Source organism: Lonchura striata, chromosome 4, assembly GCF_046129695.1.
Source record: "Lonchura striata isolate bLonStr1 chromosome 4, bLonStr1.mat, whole genome shotgun sequence".
Taxonomy (NCBI): Eukaryota; Metazoa; Chordata; class Aves; order Passeriformes; family Estrildidae; genus Lonchura; species Lonchura striata.
Window position 1 is genome coordinate 32,179,141 of NC_134606.1, and position 21,317 is coordinate 32,200,457.

The 21,317-nt window shown below is 40.9% G+C and overlaps 1 protein-coding gene across 10 annotated transcripts in view; it reads right to left on the reverse strand.

Annotated features, from left to right (window-relative positions):
• Nucleotides 1-21,317, reverse strand: part of STOX2 (storkhead box 2) — a 142,372-nt gene that overhangs the window by 53,900 nt on the left and 67,155 nt on the right. For 2 of the 10 annotated variants that reach the window (XM_021544183.3, XM_021544011.3), the window contains exon 1: nucleotides 16,780-17,456. The exons of 6 other annotated variants lie outside the window; for them this stretch is intronic. In XM_021544183.3, coding sequence (XP_021399858.1) covers nucleotides 16,780-16,945 — 166 coding nt within the window. In that variant the 5' untranslated portion in view covers nucleotides 16,946-17,456. Of the gene's footprint in view, nucleotides 1-16,779; nucleotides 17,457-21,317 lie in introns of those variants that run through there. 2 more of the 10 variants (XM_021544441.2, XM_077782898.1) reach the window with 2 other exon arrangements.

The window sequence follows — 21,317 nt, forward strand, 5'->3', positions numbered from 1 at the left end:
AGCCAATACATAAATGTACACCACCTAATAATAAAAAAATCATAAATAGAATTCTCTCTCCAAATACAGTATTTTATTATTCACAGTATTATTCTCTTCAACTTGAAAATAAATTTATTGTATCCCAAACCCAATCTTGATACCTTACTTATGTTAATTAGTCAGAGTTCTATTCTGATTCCCCTGTAAAAGTAAACCTGGTCTTGCTTTGTACTTCTAGCTCTGCCTGTGTTTCACAACAGTAGAAAGCAAAGTTGTGGGAAGGAAGCTTTTCTGAAAGTGGGGTCATTGGGTGGGACCCACCAACCCAGGAGAGGGGAGGGTGAGATAAAAGTAGGAGGTTTCAAGGTAAAGGCCAGGAGCAAAAATGTATTGCAGTTGCACAGATAGACTCTCAGCTGTGAGAACCAGAAGCAAAGCAGACATACCAGTAGCTCAAAATCAGTGGTTTGATACGGTTTTCTGAAATTCTCTTCATACTTGCTGACATTTTACAGGTCAAATTGTCTACAAATGCAACAGGAAACTATCTGAAAGTTGCTGGTAAAGTGCATATGAAGAGGTAAAACATTTTATTTTGAAAAGAATTATGAATAGACGCTGTCAGATCACCTAAAGTCCTAAGATGTATGAAGGTGTTTAAGAAGACAATGCAAGATAACAGCAGAGGACACAAATAAAAATTGTCTCTTTCTCTTGGTGACAGTCTTTGAAATACAACTTGTTTCCTTGGTGTGAGAAAGATTTGTCAGTGACCTTTTGAGAAAAAATGGCTATAAATCCTGCCAAAAACAGCTTATAAATCCCTTCACACATCAGTACTTCTGGCTTCACTTGTTCTGTACTGCTGATGCTCTGAGAATCACCAGAAAGCACATCCCATCCTTGACCTCCAAAGCCAGACCACAGTATTTCCAAGCTTTGCACTACTGGCAAGGCACAGAGGTTTGCTAACATCACAAGAAGAGCTGGCTGGTCTTGTTTGATTAACTATCCTAAGAAAAGCTATCAATTCAATATTAATTTGATCCTTAATGCATTTCTTCCATGTAAATTATAGCTGCAAACACAATGAGGTCATCTTCTATAATAATGAATGCATGACAAGCAACATAAGATTCCAACTTCGGTGATTCACACACTAAAAGAAAAAACTAAGCAGCAAATGTGAATTTCTTATCTACAAAAGCAGGCTGTCTTTTCATTTCAAAGAACAAAACCAATACAACAAACCCACCCATACCAAGAAATATCTGAGCAGAACTATGATTTCTAGATCACTTTAAACAAGCCATATATATACTCTTTACATACTCTCACTGCTGCTCTGAACTGGTTTCAGGCAGCTTTTGCAGTTTTTCAACACAACAGTAGCCATGATAGTCAACGAATTAGCTTGCAATACACCCATCCTTTCACAAATGCCTGGTCAGACAGACTTGGTGGCAGGCCATCAACTCAAGGGGTTCAGTTCAAGGGGTCTCAGAGACCCACCACCCTACTCATGACTGTATCATCCAAACCCCTTTTGGCTGTGAAAGAGGTGACAAGAGGGCTGGCAAAGGATTTACATTCATATTAGTATTTTTATACAAAAGACTTCAAAAAATGGCAAAGCTGAGATGCAAATATAAAGAGAAGATTTAAATGCAACTACCAAGATTAGTTCTTGCAATTAAACTCACTAGACTTTGGCCTTTTCCTTCTGATGACATTTGTGTCTCCAAATATAAAAGTAGTCAGGCCAAGAAAAATATCCAAAATGCTCACATATAAAATGCAGCTGTTTAGCATGTTTCATTACCACACTGACTTCAAAAATACTGAGCAACTTAAACCTGCAAGCCACTTGGCTTTAGCTAGAGATAAATGCCTGAGATAAGAGAGGTTTAATTGTTCAATGTAATACTGTAGCATTACTGTAGCATTTATATAAACATTTGCTAACACTGCACTTCATATATTTCATTTCAGTGTTGTCAAGTACTGCTAAATGTTCCAGCTTTATTTATGGTCTGCTCCTGTAATATTTACACATTCAATGTTCCCCCTGATGCCAAATTAAATATACTATCCTAGCTTCAAAGTAGAAGAAACACACTTTACAACAGAGGGCATAGCCTACAGGTTTCTAGCAGTTACCTAGCTTATTCCTCTCCACTGCTGAAAGAGGAAAGGGGAAAATTGGAAAAGAATGTGTTTGTTAATTTGTGAAGAGAACATGAAATTGGGATTAAGGATAGCTTTGGGTTTAACTGTAATTTTTCTATAACCTAACTATTAAGTAAATTATAATATATATCTGAAATTAAGATCCCCACAGAGTAGACATGTTTGTAGACTTCTTGGACAGTTTGGTTTCATAATGGAATGTGTGGTCTGACACTGCTGTCTCTCTTAGTACTGTTCTTCCACATCAGAGCTCCTGGACAGCCTCAAGCAAACTTGACAGAGAGGGGAGTAGCCTCAAAAGTCTTATGCTCCCAAAAGTCCTGGTGACCCACCACAAGGTGTACTGAGGTAAGACTGAAGCCAAAGCCGACATAGAAAGAGACATCAAACTACCTAGAAGGGAAAGATGAGAGAAAGGGATGGAAAACACAGCTCATAAAGACTTCCTGTTTATCCCCTTTAATAGCTGGTTGTGACTAGCAGGGAAGAGTCCTGCAGCCTCCACTCAAAGAAATCTCCCTTTGAATACTTCAGTTTTCTGCTTGCTTTTCTACTGAAAAATCAAGGGGAGGGACTGCTATATTGCAAAGCACAGGTCAGAATCATGGAAAGGAAAGACAAACTTTGTGATGTCACACCAGCACACATTTCAGCAAGGCATGACATCTCACCACAAAACCAGGCATTGTGCCCTGATTTTAGGACCGTCTGCAAGTAATACTCAGCAGTATTCTGACTCCAGAATACTGGCTCCAGGTCTTCCCCTTCTGTCACCTGCATGCTTTAGACATAAGTGCCTCAGGGTCCCACCCTCTACCTGAGCACCAAGAGCTGTAGATCCTTCCTTTCACCACTGTGCAAGCAGGGGATTGCCAGCCTACATGCACATGGGAGACCACACTGAGGGAGCCACTGCCACACTAGTGACAGCACTCGTTCCAATGACAGCTACTGCAAAGATAGGTATGGTATTACTCCATGGCAGCGCGATCTTCCTTATAATCAGACAATTAGGAATTAAAAAAAAAAAAAAAAAAAAACACCACTAATAAGCCTGATGGTTTTCATACTGCAAATGATCATTGGTCTTCATGATCGTTGGTCTTCCCTGAGCATCAAGTGAAGTCCAATTTTGTCACCTGGCTCTGTCTACAGAAACCATTCTACAGTTGCCAGCAATGGATTCAACAGCCTTGCTTTTTGCTCTCATGTTACAATAAACTAGCAATAACTCAGGTAAAAATCAATAGAATTGTACTGGTATACAAAAGAATCTGACCCTGTGGTCTATTAGGTGATTTTTAATGATCCAACAATTAGAGAAACCAAATTAAACATTTAACATTTGACCTTTGCTGCTTCTAAATTAGCTAATAGAGATTAAGAGCACATACTTTTTTCAAGAGTTCACAAAAGAAGATTTCAAATCCTGCAAATGACATTTGATATGTTTTCAATGTGCACTAGAGTTTAAAATGCTGTTTTTTAAATGTGGAATAGTAGCTTCAGACTCTAAAATCATGGACTTTGGAGGTACTCTGATTAAGCATCCACTAGACAGACTGGACCCTGGACTGGAGTGGATGGAAGTCAATGTCCTGTGAGAATCTCAGTGCTAAAATGGTGTTTAAGAACATTTATGCAAATAAAACAATAAGTGACAAATTCAAAGACTGCTGAGAGGAAATCCTTCAAATTTTTTTATACTGAAGTCTATTATGAATATTTCATCACTTTTATCATATTTACTATTTTATATAGCCTATATTTTCTACCATTTGCATTGTTTTTTCTATGTTTATATTTCACTCTTGCTAGAAAACGTATCTCCAACATCAATTACAATTACTAACAGCATGCACATCTAAATAAACACCTGCACATGTACAGAAAGCATAAACAAAATACACTCATATTGGTATAAAATCCAGCCTCCTCAAGTAAAACATATTAAATGGATGTGCTCTGATGTTACATTAACAAGTAATATATAGAACCATCAGAAGAAGGGTGGAGAATAAAATGGGCAGTCTTAAAAAGAACATACATATGAATACACATGTGTAAAGTAAAAGTATATTAACATGTATGAATATATTATGGCACTCAGCACATGCAGCAAAGTTATTTTGAACATACACAGCAAATAGATGATTCCTGTGAGCATCACTGAATGTGCACAGTGGATCTCTTGGGAGAGCTGGACCATGTGCAGTACATTCACAATCTCTGGAAGAACCACTACACACAGTTGTCTCCATCCACTTCTACACAACACACCTGAAATTTATTTCAGAAAGCATATTTCTATTATGCTGGTCTATAAATTGACAGATCTTGGGGTTATAATTTGATGGATACTTAGGCAGCTTTGCAGAGAGAATGGCGACTGTATTCAGCTCTACACTTCACCAGTGTTTTCAAAGGCAACTCACTGAGTACATGGATAGAGTTAGTTCAGGCCCATATGAAGATCCAGGTATGTGGATTTTGCAATCCATCCCATGCATCAGTCTTCAGAGATGGTGAACATTTGCCTTCTGCAAAAAACACCACTTTTACAGATATACAATGTGTCATAAGCTCAGGAAGCCATGCTGTAAAGTTATGGCCTTTAGCTACTAGCTGAACCAAGATTAAAGTTGTGAGCCAGTCAATGCCTCCAAAATAAGGAAAAGGGATGCCTTGGAGACATGAAACATTAGGACCCACTTCTGCATCCTTTTCTCAGGTCAACAGCTGTCTTGAAACAGCAGTTCCTCTTTACCAATAAGCAGAAGACTTGGAAACAACTAATGCCTTGGCACGAGAGCCTGCTTGCAATTTGAATCAGGAGTTGACATTTTTGGAATGTCAAGAGTTGATACAACAAGAAATTCCTGCTTAATGCAAGCCTTTCATCTAGGCATGTCACCTTCAACGTGAGATGGCTCATGAGGCCCAGAATTCAGAGGGAAAGGAAAGGAAGGAACTGAGAGGAGAAAATTATGTGAAAGGAGTAAATGGAATTACAGAAATAATTAACAAATGTTTCTTTCATAACTTCAGAAAAGAATGTGTGATGACATGAATCCTATTGATATCCTAGTTACAGGAATCTGCAATGTCTGTGTTGTTTGGAGAGATGGGATTAATGTTTCCTCTTGACCTAACAGCTGATCTGCTGGTTTTCTACTACCAAAAATACCAAGAACCTCAAAACCTCCTTCACATGTGCATATATTCCTCATTATTAGGAAAAGCAGCAAAAGAAGACTGGATGAAACCTAATGTCAGTTTAGTATTGACAATGCACACAACTTGAGGCTGCCACAGTGCAGCTCCTCTCATGCAAGCAAAGCAGTTGTCACTCCCCTAACACTGCCTGGTATCACAGGCAGTGATACCAGGCAGTGTACCTGTAGTGTACCTGCAAGCAAAACATCATGAGGACTGCTAAACCAACTGTATTGCCTGAACCAGCTGACAAAGGATGGGAAGCACACTGGGGGGAGCACCACACGCACTTGCTTTCTCCTTCCACTTCCTTAGATACCTGTTTGTGGTAATAGCTGGACACAGCAAAGTGGGCAAGACAGACCTGGGTCTTAACTGGCACAGCCACTCTCAGGTTCTTACTTGTTGCTGGAAAAACACAATCCAAAAGTGCTATTGCATGGCAACATATGCCAGAGCAGGTTTTAGATGCTTTTTTTCTCCTTGCTGGTCCCCATAGCAAAATAGCCCTCCCAAAGTTATGCACAGCAATCATATGCATGCATCCACCCATTCAGGAACACATAAGAGGTCAAATGCTCTGATCTGAAAAACAGGTTTGAAGCCAGTTTGCTGTTAGAGATAAAATGACATTTCCCATGGGTAACTGTACTGTCAGACAATTTTGACACGCCTAGTACTAACAAAGTTTGGTTTGACACCAACACACTAGTAAAATTCAGTATCACCACCTTTTTGTATGCTTTCTCACCACTCGATCCACACCATCCTATTCAACTGCTACATTAATTAGTGAATGAATTATGATGAAACAGGCATCTTGAGCTTTTTACCTCAACTCTTTTAACTTATCTTTTCATGATTTAACTCTAATTGCAATCTACAGTGAAACACTTCACTGTACTTAAGTACACTGCTGTGGGTGTGAAAAACGGATCACTGTTAGGATAAAAAAATAACCATGAAAAGCCAAGTGTACTGTATTGTAGAGCTTGTTAGTCTGTTTCGAACAATCATCACTGCCATGAAAACTGAGTAAGATTATCATCTGGTAGACAGAAAAAATGTATCAATTTTGAAATGAGCTCAGAGACATGCAAATGAAGGACTAATAGTCCTGGTTTAAATATAGCCAGTTTAATGACTTAAATTGAAATCTAAGGGTGAACTGGTAAAAGTGAAGCATACTTCTTGTGACCAGAACATAACATCAGCCTTCTCTGGCAGAACAGCAACTCTGCCCATGACTCCTCTTTTTGTGCTCTGCCACCATACACACCCTTTATTTCTAGTAAACCTGCCCCAGTTTCTCTAGCTGTCCAATCTGTGGCCCTAATTCAAAGGCAGACCCCAATTAAAAGGTAGCATTATTCAGCAGTTAAGCTACATCCTCGTCAACCTTTCCAATTCTCCTATGTAGGCAAAGAATATGTGCAAGAGAGACGGGTACATGCATTGTTCATGGAAGGAGCACTGCTGTGTGTTAAAGTTTCCTATCTAAACAGTCAACCAAAACTTTGTGCACTTTTCCCACTAAAGGACCCTTGGGGGCTTAAGGTAGAACCATTAGCTCATGCACACAGAGCACAGGCTCACCACATATCAAATTAAATAAACTTACATAAATCATATCTGACTGTGCTGCACAACAGGCAATATGGCTGGTCACATCTGGTGAAAAGTTATTGTATGTGGCTCTAGTATAAACAATATACCTCACATAGCTACTTCAACTTCTTGTGAAAAGAGGTAGTTAAGAACAGGATTTTTAAAGCAAGGTTTCTAAAACATGCCAGAATTTTACACCTATGGTTGCTGAAGAATATTTCTGCAATTAAAATAATTACACAGACTGAACCTAAGATTGATTCAGAGAAAGATGCCTCATAATTCTAACAAAAAACAAAAACTGCAAAATGTTTCATTTAGAGATGGCTATATATTTTTCCAACAAAACTGGAAGTTGCTCAGAAACTGAGATTTCATTAAAGCTGGAAGGAGAAAAACACAGAAAACCATTTCTTGCTTCTCTGTTCTGTGAAAACATTTCAGTCAAATCCATTCCTATGCAGACATCCCATGCAAATACAATTTTATGATTTCACTCTTGAAATTCAATGCTTATGGAACATTTGTATCTAAAGAGAAAGATACAGTCTTTGACTGGCCTAGTGCAAGGGGAGGAGGTCAGTGCACAGACCAACAGCCAGCCAATCTGCTCCCACCTCCTCATCCATGAAACTGCCCTGAAACCAGAGGCTGAGGGATTGCTTGGGTCTTGGGTGAACTTTCCATGGCCACTGGTACTTGTCCTCCATCTCTCAAAACAGATGTACTGCAGACACGCCCAATTTACAAGTGGAGGTTGCAGCTGTTCCAAACTTCATGTTATAGGCAATAAACTTCTGCTCTGAAGTTTCTGGCCACTCTACTCACCCAGCAATGCAGTAATTACACCTAAAAGGACACAAATCTGAAGAAAACTTGTAAAAAATATTTCTGTTTCACTCTGTTTAAAAAAAATATTTAGTTTAAGGTCTCACATGTTGTGAAACAGGCCACAGTATGGTCTAAGAATGCAAATTCTTACAAAAGCAGAATTTAGACTGTCCTATGAAAATGAAGAATACTACTTCACTCTAAAATATTCTGAAAATTTAAGAGGCAAAGTTAAGTATCACAATGAAATTTAGTACATCATCTTTACTGGCTTACAGGATAAACAGTCCAATTATAGCATTTACAACATTATCACATATTGTCAGAAGGTCATCTACAAACTAGGTCACAGGTCATCAACAGGAAATTCATAGGAAATTATGGAGGAAATTAAAAGAACACAAATGGGCAAAGAAACTAATTTATACAATCTAGGTTCTCCCAGCACAGCTTCCTGTGTTATGATGAACTCAGCTTTCATACTGAACTTTGCCTTTTCCAGGCCGCATTAGGTAAGTATTTCTGACTGTCTATTATACTCTCTATGCCTCAAAATGTGGAGGTCAGATTCAATAAAAAGAGCCATTCTGGGTTTTTTTTTCTTTAAACAATATAGCTGGGAAAGGAAATAGTAACTAGAAAATGTGTTTTGAGATCATTAAATGCAGATTTATCATTACTGGTACCTCAACAATGCGTGCACAAGATCCTTCATTGACACAAAGACCAGGAGGCGAGGACAAATACCACCCAAAGACAAGAAGACATTCTCATAGCCCTTCAGTTCCAGCATCCCAGACAAACTGCACCTTGATCATGTTTGAGAAGATGACAAGTAGTATCTGTGTGCCTGTTCTACTCTCACATTAGACATGCTTTTCAAAATAAAACCCCTGGTCAGTAAGGCATAGGAATAGAGAGAGCTACAGTTCATCTAGGTTATCTGGACAACTGTTGAAAAGAAAAACTGCTGAACAGAAGCAGTTACTGCTTAATTGTCTAGAGCTGAAAGCTGAATGCACTGTACTGCCTATACCTTTAATGTTATCACACAGAAACAAAAGTTAGGAGTAACTTTGCTGTCTCTCTTCTTGCTCCTCCTAAATAAAAAGACCTAATATAAATGTTATCAACTTTTCCTTCATTCTTTTTCACAATGTCCAAACACACATGTAAGGTCCACAAAATAAAAGCAGTTCAAGTTCATTCGTACTCTGGTGCTTTTACACCTTATAAGATTCAATAAAGACACTGAGATGTTTTCTCAGTATCACAGCTTGAAACTTCTAGTGAATTGTGCATTTGTAGCTATCTTCTGCAGATAGTATTTCCCACTGAAGCAACAAGAAACACTCATATACTTTTAAAATTATAGGAATCACATAATCTACAATTTGATGAAAAACAGAACTGTTTTTGGTTTGTGAGTTGATTGACAAGGTAGTAGTGATAAGCAGTACCAAATAACACTCATGTCACATCATTTACTGATGGTATTATAAAGAGGCTCTCTTTTTTGGCTTGCAGGAAGTGAGATGGAAAATTCTAAGAACTCAGTGTTGATCTGAACACAGGATTTCCCCTGCAGAACGAGGACTGCTACGTTCACACTAAACACATCTATTACTGGATGTCTGTTCTTACATGCCATTACCAAATCAAAGCCTGGGTTGTGAAAGGATCCTTCTTTTGTGATGGGCAATATTACAGTATAAAACAAAGGAAAAGATTCTCCTACTGAACAGATTAAACAAAAGTGCAGAGAACTGCAGAAGCAGTTAAAAGTACCCAGGAAAACAAAGTCAATGAGTGATACAACTGGGAATACCTCCCTCACCTACTAACTTTCAAACCCAGTGATTTTAATCTCTCTTGGAGGGAAGGAAAAAGGAAAGTTGCTATCTTCTTTATAATGAATTCAAGCCTGTTGAAAATCAAGTTTTCTTCTTTCAGTTACCTTTTGCAGCCTGTTTAAAAGCTGCCAATACAGATCAGGATTCTGTCTAAACTAGACTGTTCTACCCACTCCATCATGCTGAACACCCAAATATACTTGCTGTAAAGCCAGGTCTTCTATTTCCCCACCCCCCTCCACAGGCAAATTGAGCAAGATAATTCCAGCACCTATATGTCATCCAAGAGTGAGAAACAAAACAGCATCAGTGGAGGAGCCAACTCAATAAAATATGCTGAAAAAAGGAAGCCAGTAGCTATAAACTATTTTCATACCCTGCTACAGGCAGTCACTTGAGAGCAACAAATTCTGGTTTGGGAAATTCTTGCAAGTTCAATATTCAAGCATTTTCCCTAGGACTACTCTGGTTGCTACTGGCCTTGATACGAAAAATTCTGCAAGAACAAGTACAGAAGCACAATTTTCTGAAACTCTTAGAAAAGCTTTTAACCCTTGTTTCTGCTTCCCGACCTATCTAATTAATCTAGAAAAAAAGACCTATAAATGAAAGTGTACAGTTTAAGTTCAGGCACTCAGGTCTTACTTTCAATGGTCATTATCCTTTTTTCCTCTTCTGATAAAAATTAAACCCAATGGTTGGACAGAATTGCATGAAGTATTAATTAGTTACTTCTTACAAGAGGCAATCTATATTTCTAAGCTGAGATTTACATCTACACCACCAAACCCATCAGATATTCAGTTTTGGCAATTCAATGGTAGTTTTGTCATTTAAACTAATGGAAAGTATAATGTTTTTCAAGGAAAAAAAAATATTATTAACACTGTGTTATTTAGCAGTTCTTGCACAAGCTCTAACTTAGCTAACAATTTTGGGTCATGACTGATACTGTCTAGCCACTTCCAATAAGAAAAAGCATACATAAAAGCATGTAAAAGCATGCTTAGGGGGATCCAAGAGGAACTGTACCTGATATTTTTTCAGCACTGCTTTACTTGAGTCATGGCCCAAAATTTTGGATTTGATTTTGTTTTAATGCTGTTCATAGAGATATTCTACAACCTGCTATAGGATATAAAGCAGAGTCATGCTAAAGAACCTTCCAGAAAACTGAAATCCCCAATTTTTTGAGGATTTCTGCAGTGCTTAGTAAAACAGAATCTTTCTGGTCTTCTAATTGTACTTAAATGTCTTTAAACTGTGCAAAGAATGTTACAAAGATAGTAGTTTACTCTGGGATGAACTCTCCAGCATACAAACGAAGGCCTATTGTTCACAACTGAACAGGTCATCAAGCTAACCCAGGGTGATCTGCAGAATTCTCACATTTCAGCCTGCTCCAACAAATAATGCATTTTGCAAAGATATGGCTGCTATTCAATTCCAAAATGGCAAGATATTCAACACCCTTCAGGTTCATCAAGTGTTGCTAACAGGGTATAACCTCTACACCTGTGAAAGAGTGGAATGAATTAGTACTGTGTTCTGAACCCTTGTCTACTCTTGAAAGAGGAGCTTCCTGTATCTTCAGTAATCTATCATGATACCTAGTGTGCATATAGAAAGATTACTTCAGTCACTGCACTACCACAAAACATAACTAGAAATGTAGTCAGATGCAGACTGACACTCCAATACAAATGTCAATGACAGCCTTTGGTGACTCGATCCTGGAGCACGTCTGTGCCCCTCAACTTGGCCAAAGATCCAAGCAAACCAGCAGAGAGAACATGGAGACTTTGAATGCAAGCAGAACAAGGGGCTAGGAAGGAAAAATAATCTGGAACTTAGCAGAGATGAGTGGTTTGAACTGAGATAGAAACATGAACGTGTCTAGGTAAGATAGGCACACACACAGTCTTCTCTTTTTTGATTTTACTCCTAATGCCATGAAGAAAAGAGACACTCTGGATCCCCACACTCACAGGTCACAACAACCAGGAAGAGCAAGGGGTACTCAACTGCAGTTTGGTCAGCTGAATGCACAAGCAGTGCTCAGGACACTGTCCCCAGCTCGGTCTAACAGTAAACTCATGGGTATGCAGAAAATGTCTTGGTACCTGGTGGGCAAGGACCAGGCACACATGTGACATAAAAACACAGGCCTGGGCACAGCACTGTATATGAGCTAATACCACACATACAATTACAGGAATGAAAAGAGGGACTCTACAGGAGAGAAGAACTTGTCTTTTGTATTCTTTTAGTCAAGAAACAGAGGAGAAAACAAAATTAAGTAGAAACTGTGCAAAAATTACTGGTCCATGAACTAGAACCAAGTTTGTGGTCTGAACACACAGCATACTTAGATCCTTCCCCCATATCAGAATGCAGTCAGTGAAAGTTCCTAATCCTCTGTCAAGGTAAGTGGATGCCACAGAGACCAAAAGGGACTGGGAAGACACAGTGAGCCCAGTAGTAACCTCCCAAGCAATAAAGCAGGCACAGCCCCTGAACTAACTGAACAGAGTGACCCTCTCAGGGTTCACCAGTCCACCACAGACTGAAGCAAAAGAGACAGAGCAGGATCCAGGAGGTAAAGCTGGTTCTACTAGTCATTGACACCCATACACTCTCAGTTTTTATTGTCCCAGCAATGGGTCTGGCATAAAACAACATACAACTATTCAGAAGTCAGGGAACCAAAGAGATCACATTACTGTTAAGAAGATATATGGGAAGGTGTTTCTTAATACCTATTTAAAAAAAAAAGGTGATGCAATACTGATTATTTCATTAAATATTAATTACAATACAGCTGCTTTCAAGCTACATCTTCTTTTAGATAACTGAATTACGGGACAGGAGAACTGAATGAGCTTTTTGTGTATCTGGCACTTCTCAATTATGTTAAACTGAGTTCTTCAGTTAATGTGTAATTATCTCCAAATACTAATCTTTAGACTTAGAGGTTCAAGCTTAAAAAAAAAAAAATACTTAGGACTTTTTAAATTTACTCAGATGACTCTCAAGATCCTTCTTACTGTTGAAGAGTTTGTCCTAGACCTTTCATCAAACATTCCTGAAAGAGAGAATGAGGTTGCCTTTTCCTCCGAACAATTTTAATTTGCATACAGATACCATCAGTTGGATAGCAGGGTTACATACTTCTCTCCTTTCCCTTCTACTTGAACTTGGTAATCAAACTCCAGTAACAGCAGGGAATACTGAGACTGAATTTTACTCTTCAACTTTGAAGGACTGAAACCTCTGCACAGAAAATGTAAAGCAAAGAGCACTAAAGTAACTGCACACTTTTCAAAGATAACCTCCAAACAACCATGCTCTGGAATTAGTTTTTACCATTGCAGAAAGCTCTTCAGACATTCCTTCATGTTGTGACTGTCACCCTAGATCACCTCCATCTCAAACTGACATGTTACCTCCAACATCAAAATTGTCAATTAAAGTAAATTAAGCAGGCTGCAGGAAAAGTTGTTTCAAGAGCGTTACTCAGTTCTGGTAATATTTAATGGCTGGGTCAATCACAGGGTGTAGCTCCTCTCTCTGCTAAAACAAAATCCAGAAGTTGCTTTTGTATTTAGAAGGAAAAAAGGGGAAAAAAATAGCAAGAAGCTTCCAGTATTTGAAAAGCTATATATATTATTTCATTTAACTATTTGGAGATCTCCTAAGTTGCATTACATTTTATCCTGCTTGGCAGTTGCATATGATTTTTTTATTTTCCCTTGAATTAAGCAGAAATATATCAAAAACTTCAAGTATACTTCCCCCTTTTCAGTAAGAGGTACTATATACATGTAGATGAATTGTACTGGATTCAAACTTTCACCCTCTCTTCTCACACAAGGTCGAAGCTCTACCCTGTTGTAATTTTCTTTTTCAGTGTTTTTTTCTCCAAGACAGTCCTCCATTGGGAAATTAATATTCTGCATGAACAATGAACTCCTTGCATGGCCTTTGAACCTAGCGGTTGCTAGGAGGCCTAAAGAAACCCTGGAGTACAGCCTATTTAATAGCACGTATCAAGAGATTATTCAGAAGCAAAAATGTGTGATTTTCTAAATTGTCTGCTTTTTTCCCTCCTTACTTCCATCTCCATTCATCTGTCAAACAATCTTTAGATTTCATATGAATTGCATCTGCATCAATTTTCTATAATTATGGGCAGTTTGTTCCCCAAGTATTGAAAATGTGACTGGCCAGCCACCAATACTGCTTCAAATCAAGCAAATATCAAACTGCTCCTTACTCAATTTTACTGAAAAGGCTACTTAAAATCAGATGTGCTTCACCACTGTAGCATGAGGTTTGCACTTCCATTATAAATATGCTTCTGCTTAGAGACTATTTTCCTCATACAAAACACCATGGCATTGACTGCAGCAGCATTACTCAGTATTTCTCTGTGCTGAAAGAAATATATATAGCTTCTCCATGCTCAATTCAGGCATACTTGAATATTAACATTTCAAGCTTTTTAGCATCTTAATGAAGGTTGTTTGATTGTATGCATTTCCGTATTTCCCCAAGCACAGTAATTGAGACAAAACCCCAAGGTTTCTTTCCCAGCCTCCACCCCCATTCCAAACAATGAGGCATTTAATTAAAAGATAACCACAACAATGTTAATGGTGATGAGGTTAAATGGTTGGATAAACAGAATGCAGCCCTCTGAAAAGCCCATGTGTTTTGGGACCCTTTCTCCCCTACAACACTGTGGGTGACAAAGAAAGTATTTGTATTCCTCATCCCCACAATTTTTACACCAGTGGACTTCCTACAAATTTCCTGCAAGGAAGAGAGTTTCCCTCAAATAGTGAGAGGTGTTTAGACACAGTAGCTATTCCGCCCAAAACTAATATTTGGAAAGGCAGTGGACAAGGATCCTTTAGAAATAAATGAATGTGGCAACTATCCATTACGAGAGAACAATTACATTTCCAGATAAACACCTAACAACAACAACCAAAAACCCAACAAAAACCAACAAATATTTGCTGATTTTAATTTTCGTTGTGTTCTCCCTCCAAAAACTTCAGCAAATTAGTAAAACTTGACATTTGTTCTTCACCTTCAGTTGTTGCAATTGAAATCGGTATCCTCTATATTCATAAACAAGTATTCTTGGTCTGGAGATTACTTTTAAAAATCTATAGCAGATTGAAATTCTGTGCCCCCAACTACCTTTCAAGGACACAGGTATCTGCCAACAGATACAGGATGACATATCTGATTCTGCAGATTGCTGATGTTCAACTGTCTGGTTGGCTTGTACCAATCTTGCCAACATAAAGCTTTCACAGAGCCAGAACACTTTGCTCAAGAATTAAAAACAAGCAAGAACCACACCACTTGGCACAAAATGCTCACGTAAGCTCCTTCTCTTTTAAATATGGGCTTTCACACTGAAAGAAAGGCCTAAAAAGTACTGACTTCAACAGATCTGACACAGGGTATCTTACACTGGGAATACCAGGACAGTCACCCAGAATAAGAAAAATCTTGGCACTATTGTCAGATTCAACTTTCCAGACACTTTCAGGTCCTGCAGCACCAACGGAACAAGTCAACCACTCCACCAACACAACCATTCTCCTCTTCTTCAGCTGTTCAAGCATAATTTATCCTTGTTGTTTCCACTCACTATGTGACTTCCCAGGAACCAGAGCACTGACTGCCAAAATGGCACAATACTCATACACAAGCAAATTTTTCAATAAAATTGAAAATTCATATTATTTCTCTTGTATTTGGGCATTAAAGAAAACAACAGTCACAAGGCATTTTTTAAAGATGAAATACCAATCCTGACTAAAGAGATATGTCTATTAGGGCCAGAGACAGGAAAGTGAACATATAACTGAAAACCACAATATTTGGCTCAACCTTTGCAGCAGAAATGGGGTGGGAGGGGACAGCAGTACAGGGCTGGAGACATTTTCAGTAATGCATTATAAATACCTTAGTTTTCTCCTTTAAAGGAATCTGCCAACTCAACCTAAATTGTGCCTCAGAGGGAAAACGTGCCTTTGTGATAAATTGGAATTTGCCATCATAATAAAGAAACATTATGTCCTATCACCACAATAAACAGGCAGCAGAACAACAAAGGAGGTTTCCAGGATTTTCTGCCCCCGGCCCCCTCCCCACCAGCATTTTCCCAAGTCTTCTTTTGGGTGTTTATGAAATGCCTTAATTCTAAGGCCATTAAGATGTATTTCTGGAAGGAGCAGATTCTACTAACAGTACTGAGGCTTTTCAAAATCTCACCAGCACTCCATCGGAGGCCAAGCCTCTCTCTGATGCCTGCCTTTCCCTGCGCTGTTTTTTTGTTTTGTTTGTGCTTTCTCTTTCCCATGCACAAACATGTTGGTGCAATGTCCATTATTTCCCTACGGCCTTCCTTGAAAGCCACTGACAAATGACTATACATGCACGTGTGTGTTCCACCACACACACAGGTCCGGTCTCTTTCTACACCTCAAAAAGCAAATGCAAATGTGTTTACAGTCATTTTCACCAACACATGCCTTGCCATTGCAGAAACATGCAGCTGAAAGCCTGAGAGTCTGTAACAAGACAACTGCGTTTGCAACCACAAGTAACCCTTTTCCTTTCCAAAATGGAAAAACCATGAAAACCTGATGAGTTAACTAGAGTTAACTGCATTTAAAGAGGAATGTGTGGGAGAGCAGTAAATATCCAGCACATGCTTTTACGCACAAAAGGCGCAAAGGGCTCCATGCTCCGCACATCCAGTCATTTTTGTCTGCTCTTCCACAACATAGATGCAACCGTTTTTCTCACACATTTTATTTCACTAGACTAATAGATTTTAAACACCATATTGCGAGGACACCACTGTGAATCTTGCAGACGTACAAAATGGTGGATGTATGCTATTTTTTTTTTTTTTTTTTTTTTTTTTTTTTTTTTGCATTATTCCTAACAACTCAGCCTCCCGATCGCAGGCTCCCCTCCGTACCCACCAACACAGCCTTCCCGGGCAGACACACATCGCGAAGCAGCCTCGCAATCAAGCTCTCTCGCATACACAAATTATGTTACAAACCTGATGTCATGTAGCCCCGTGATGCCTGGGAAATAAAAGCTGGGGGGAAGTGCTTGTGCAGTCGGTAGTCCTTCTCGCTGCGGGACCTCATGCGATCTGAGGCCCGGTCGGAGAAGTCGGAGCTAGGCCAGGCCCGCCGCAAGGTCGTACTCCGCGTCTTCTTCATGCTGAGGATGCCCGAGCCTACTCCTCCCGCCGCAGCATGGGTCAGGGGTGCGCGCTGCCGGGCATCAGCCTAGCGCGGGCACCGCCGGGGCGCAACCTGCGCGCATCTCGCCGCTCCCTCTTCTAGGGCGCCAGCCGCAGGTCCCTTCCTTTTTTTTTTTTTTCTCCCTCGAATGATCCAATTTTACACACGTCCCACAATGCATTACACTTCATTTGCAATCGGTCCGGCTTACAGCTCCCAGATTTGCGTGGAGGAAAGGCACGTTATGTGGCTTCTCAGGCAAAAAAAGGAATGGGGGGGAGGGGGAGCTGGAGGGGGGCTGGGGACCAGAGATGTGCAGCGTGGGAGCTCGGGGGTCCCAAACAATGGCCCAATTCAGCCCGGCCGTGCTTAGCCAACTGTGAGCCCCGACACAAAAGGCCCAAACAAACGAGGAAAATCCCGCGGCCGCCGGCTGCGACCCCGACCGCGGCGCGCCCGGCGCTGGGGAGGAGGCGGCAGCTCCCGGCGCGGCGGGAGGAGCGGCGGGAGGAGGAGGAGGGAGAGGAGGAGGAGGAGGAGGAGGAGGAGGAGGGCGGGCCCACAGACGCCTCTCCGGGCCGCGGGACGAGCGGATGCAGTTGCGACTCCCCCACCCGCCGCCACTGCCGCCGCCTCCTTCCACTTCAGCCCCGCGGCGCCCGGGCGGCCGGCAGCGGCCCGCGGCCCCCGGTAGCGCCGCGCCTCGCCGTGGTCGGCGCCGGCCCTCGCTCGCCTGTCCCCGGGGCTGGATCCCCGCCGGCTCCGCGCTGGGGAGGGCCGGCGCGGGGGGGGATGCCACCGGGGAGAGCGCCGGCCGCTCCGCCCGCCTGCCCGGCCCGCCCGCCGCCTGCCCTCCGCCCCGCCGCGCACGGAGCGCCGGGCGCCGCGCCGCCGCCCGGGCTCATGCCACTCCCGCCGGGCCCCTGCCGGTCCCCGCGCTCCCCCGCGCGCGTACAAAGCCCCGTGCACGGCAGGGACCCGGCCCCCTCCCTCCTGCTCCGCCTCCTTTCCGTCCGTTCTTCCTTCCTTCCTGCCTGGCGGCGGCGGGGACGGCGGAGCGCCGGGGCCGGTGCGCAGCGCTGGGTACCCCGCACCGCCGGGCTGCCAACACGGAGAGAAGCGGGCCGGGCCTGGCCATCGGCCCCTTCGGGCGCCGCTGCCGCCCCGGGACAGCCGCGGGCGAATGGACACAAGCGAGGGAAGGCGCCGGGACAGATGTGCATCCCCGGGGCACCCCCGCGCAGAGCCTGCGGGGTTCACCCGCGCATCCTCCGCCGCCTTTCCCCATCGGCGCCTGAAGAACCGGCTCTCGCAGGAGGGCCCAGTCGGCCACACCGCCACACTGAAAAACCACCACACTCCGCAAGGGTATCCAGGACACCCGGGCTGCCCCCCTCGCTGGCGGGAGGGGGGTTCCCACCCTCTCACAGTGGTTCAGACATCTGCTCCCAGGACACCCTCTTGAGTGGGGCCTGGCCACCCGGGCATTTTATGAACTCCAGTTAACCACAACTGTGCAAAGGGACTCGGTTCCTCTTCTGCAAGACAGCTCTGAGCACGCTTGGTGTCAGGTGCTGCCACCGTTATCCACGGGGACAACTGCAATGCAGGGATGTGAAAATGTTGCTTTTGCAGCTTTGTTAAATTACTCATATGTTTGCATTTTTATAATTAATCCTTCTTACAGTGGTTTGTGTCATGTTTCTAAGAGCATGGTAAAACACAGGACTGTAATTTTCTAACTGGCAATTTTCCATAGTGGTGAATCAGAAAAAGGATGACCATCAGTGATCAAACTTAACACCAAAGCCAGTGGACCATGAGATATTATCCCTTAGCTGTCTTGCTGCTTGGCTATGGGTTAGTCACTTCAGCAGCCACCTCAGCCCATCTGGCTGCGCTACTGCGGGCAGCACACACCACAGAATTATTCAGGTGTTCGTTTACAGCAGTCCATTTCATATGAGAATATATATGTTAATGAAACTCAGCAAGAAAGTTAAAAGCTAAATGCTATGGGATTCTTTCTCATTCAGCCTCATCTTTTTCCAACTGTGAAAAGCTTATCAGGAAAGACGTTTCCACTGATGCTTTGTATACTGGTAGCAACAGGAAAAAGCTAAGATGAGAAAAAAGATGGCCTAGAGCTTCTATAATAAAAACATAAGATTTTCCATCATAAAACTTACTCATCAAGCAATTTACTCATCAACCTACGCAAAGCTTGTAATAGAGCATGTTTTCACCCTTAGACCAGAAAAACCATAAGAACTTTCAGAATCATTCCATTTTTCTCCTTGAAGGCTGAGGTTGGGGTAGGTTGGTTTGCACTACCTAGCTAAGTCAAACCTAAAAAAATTACCTATTTTACCAGATATAGAAGCAAATTAAATTCTATCTAGGAGTATAAATTCACATTGCACTATCTGAACATTGAATGAATGATGGCTTTGCCTTTCCAGTAGTCAAGAAGTGGTTGTATATAGCTGGCCAGCTAACTTCAACTTATTACTGAGCTAAACTCAACTTTTCTGCTAGTCTGGACACAGCTCTAGATATCAATCTGTTCCATTAAAAGACGATACAAGACAGGAGACAAATAGGAATCGGCAATGAGGAGGAAAAATGAGGTCAAGAAGTAGAAAGACAGAACAAAGCAGGACAAACACACACTCACAACAACAAACAAGACCACAGTGATCTTTACACTGGCTTTCTGTATAATTATTCCCAACTAAAATAATCTAACAAGTATCAAATAAAAAAAGATCCGATGGCTCTGCATCTGCACACACCCAATTCTTTTCAAGCAATTTGCTGTGCACTAATGAACTGGTGACAGTGCACAGAAGTCTTTTAAGTGGCTTTAATTGACTTAATTTGTACACTTCCATGAATTGTCATATATGTCATGTATGTCATATATACATTACATATAATTAACACATGGTATCGTCTACTTATCAGTTGTAGGAATTAGAGCAGTTCATAGTTTTGGGTACAGATAATGACCCCATTTTCATTGTGTGGTAATTTTAAATGGTAATAATTTGCTCATAAAACTATGAAAGGAGGAGGGAATGAGAGAAATAAGCAATTGTAATGGTTTGACCATCTAGCAAGGCCAATTTTCCCTTCCCATATGTGAGGAAATCTGTTTAAAATCAATTTTAAAATGTCTCAGTATTAAGACATTGTTCCTGTGATCAGCTATAGTTCCTTTTATTAAGTCTTCTCACAGTTATCTTGTTTGGTTTCAGCTTAAAGTCTACTGACATGGTATCTGAAAGAGTACTCCTCTTTGAAGAGAGGAATTCAGAGCAAGTTTCCTCCTGCTCTTGAATTGTTTGAAGTCAGGTGTTGTTACTGGGATGAATCAAATATATAATTAAAGACCAAGTTTAAGTTTGGGCTGTTTTGTTTGGAATAAGAGCTAGAACTTTGAGTGTAATTGATTTTTTTGCTTCAGTGGCCAAACTGAAATAAAACTATTTTCTTCATGTGATGTGAAAGATAAAATTTGAGAGCTTAAAAAAAACCAAAGACCAAAAAAAAGCACCAAACAAATCCACAACATTTTAGTTATTTTAATTTTGGGGGTTTTTTTTGTTTTTTTTTTTTTAAATAAAGGAAAATAAATTTCTGGATTCATATAGCTATGTCAGAGCAGAGTAAGGAAAAGATTCTCAGCTATGGAAATCATCTAATAGATGATTACCTTGCTAGAAGTAAGGAAAAATTCTTCTTCCAGGCATGAATTATAGTAATGGGAATCTGAACACTTGGTAGTGATGAGAAAAATTGAGATGGTGGCAAAGCTTGGTAGTTTTGGGTTTTTTTATTCATCCCTAATTGTTTGGAGGGGGTTTTGATTTTTTGTTTGTTTTTTGGGAAGATTTTTTGTTTAATAAGGGAAAGGTTAAACTCAGAAGCTTTTTATTGAGAATCAGATAAAGCATTCATTTTTATAATCTGGTATTTAAAGTCCAACAGGAACCATCTGTATCTTGCATTATTAGAGGGAAAGGTGATGCTTGGATAAATAGACCATAGAGATCTTGGGGAAAAGGTCTGAACTAAACAAAAATTAGGCATCCTGCTTCATTCATAACCCTATGAGGAATTGGCAATAGGAGAGTACATTTCAAAAATACAGATTTAACATTATGAATTTCAAAAAAGACAGTTCCATGTCAGACATTACAAAGGATTCTTATATGTTCAAACACAACCCTCCTTCAGTCCCAGCTCATAAGGAGCCTGAAGTCTTTTGGAGAAACAATTCAAAATCTTTGCTTCTGAAAATCTGTTTTATCTTCTAAAAAGTAAGAAAACAAATATGACTAAG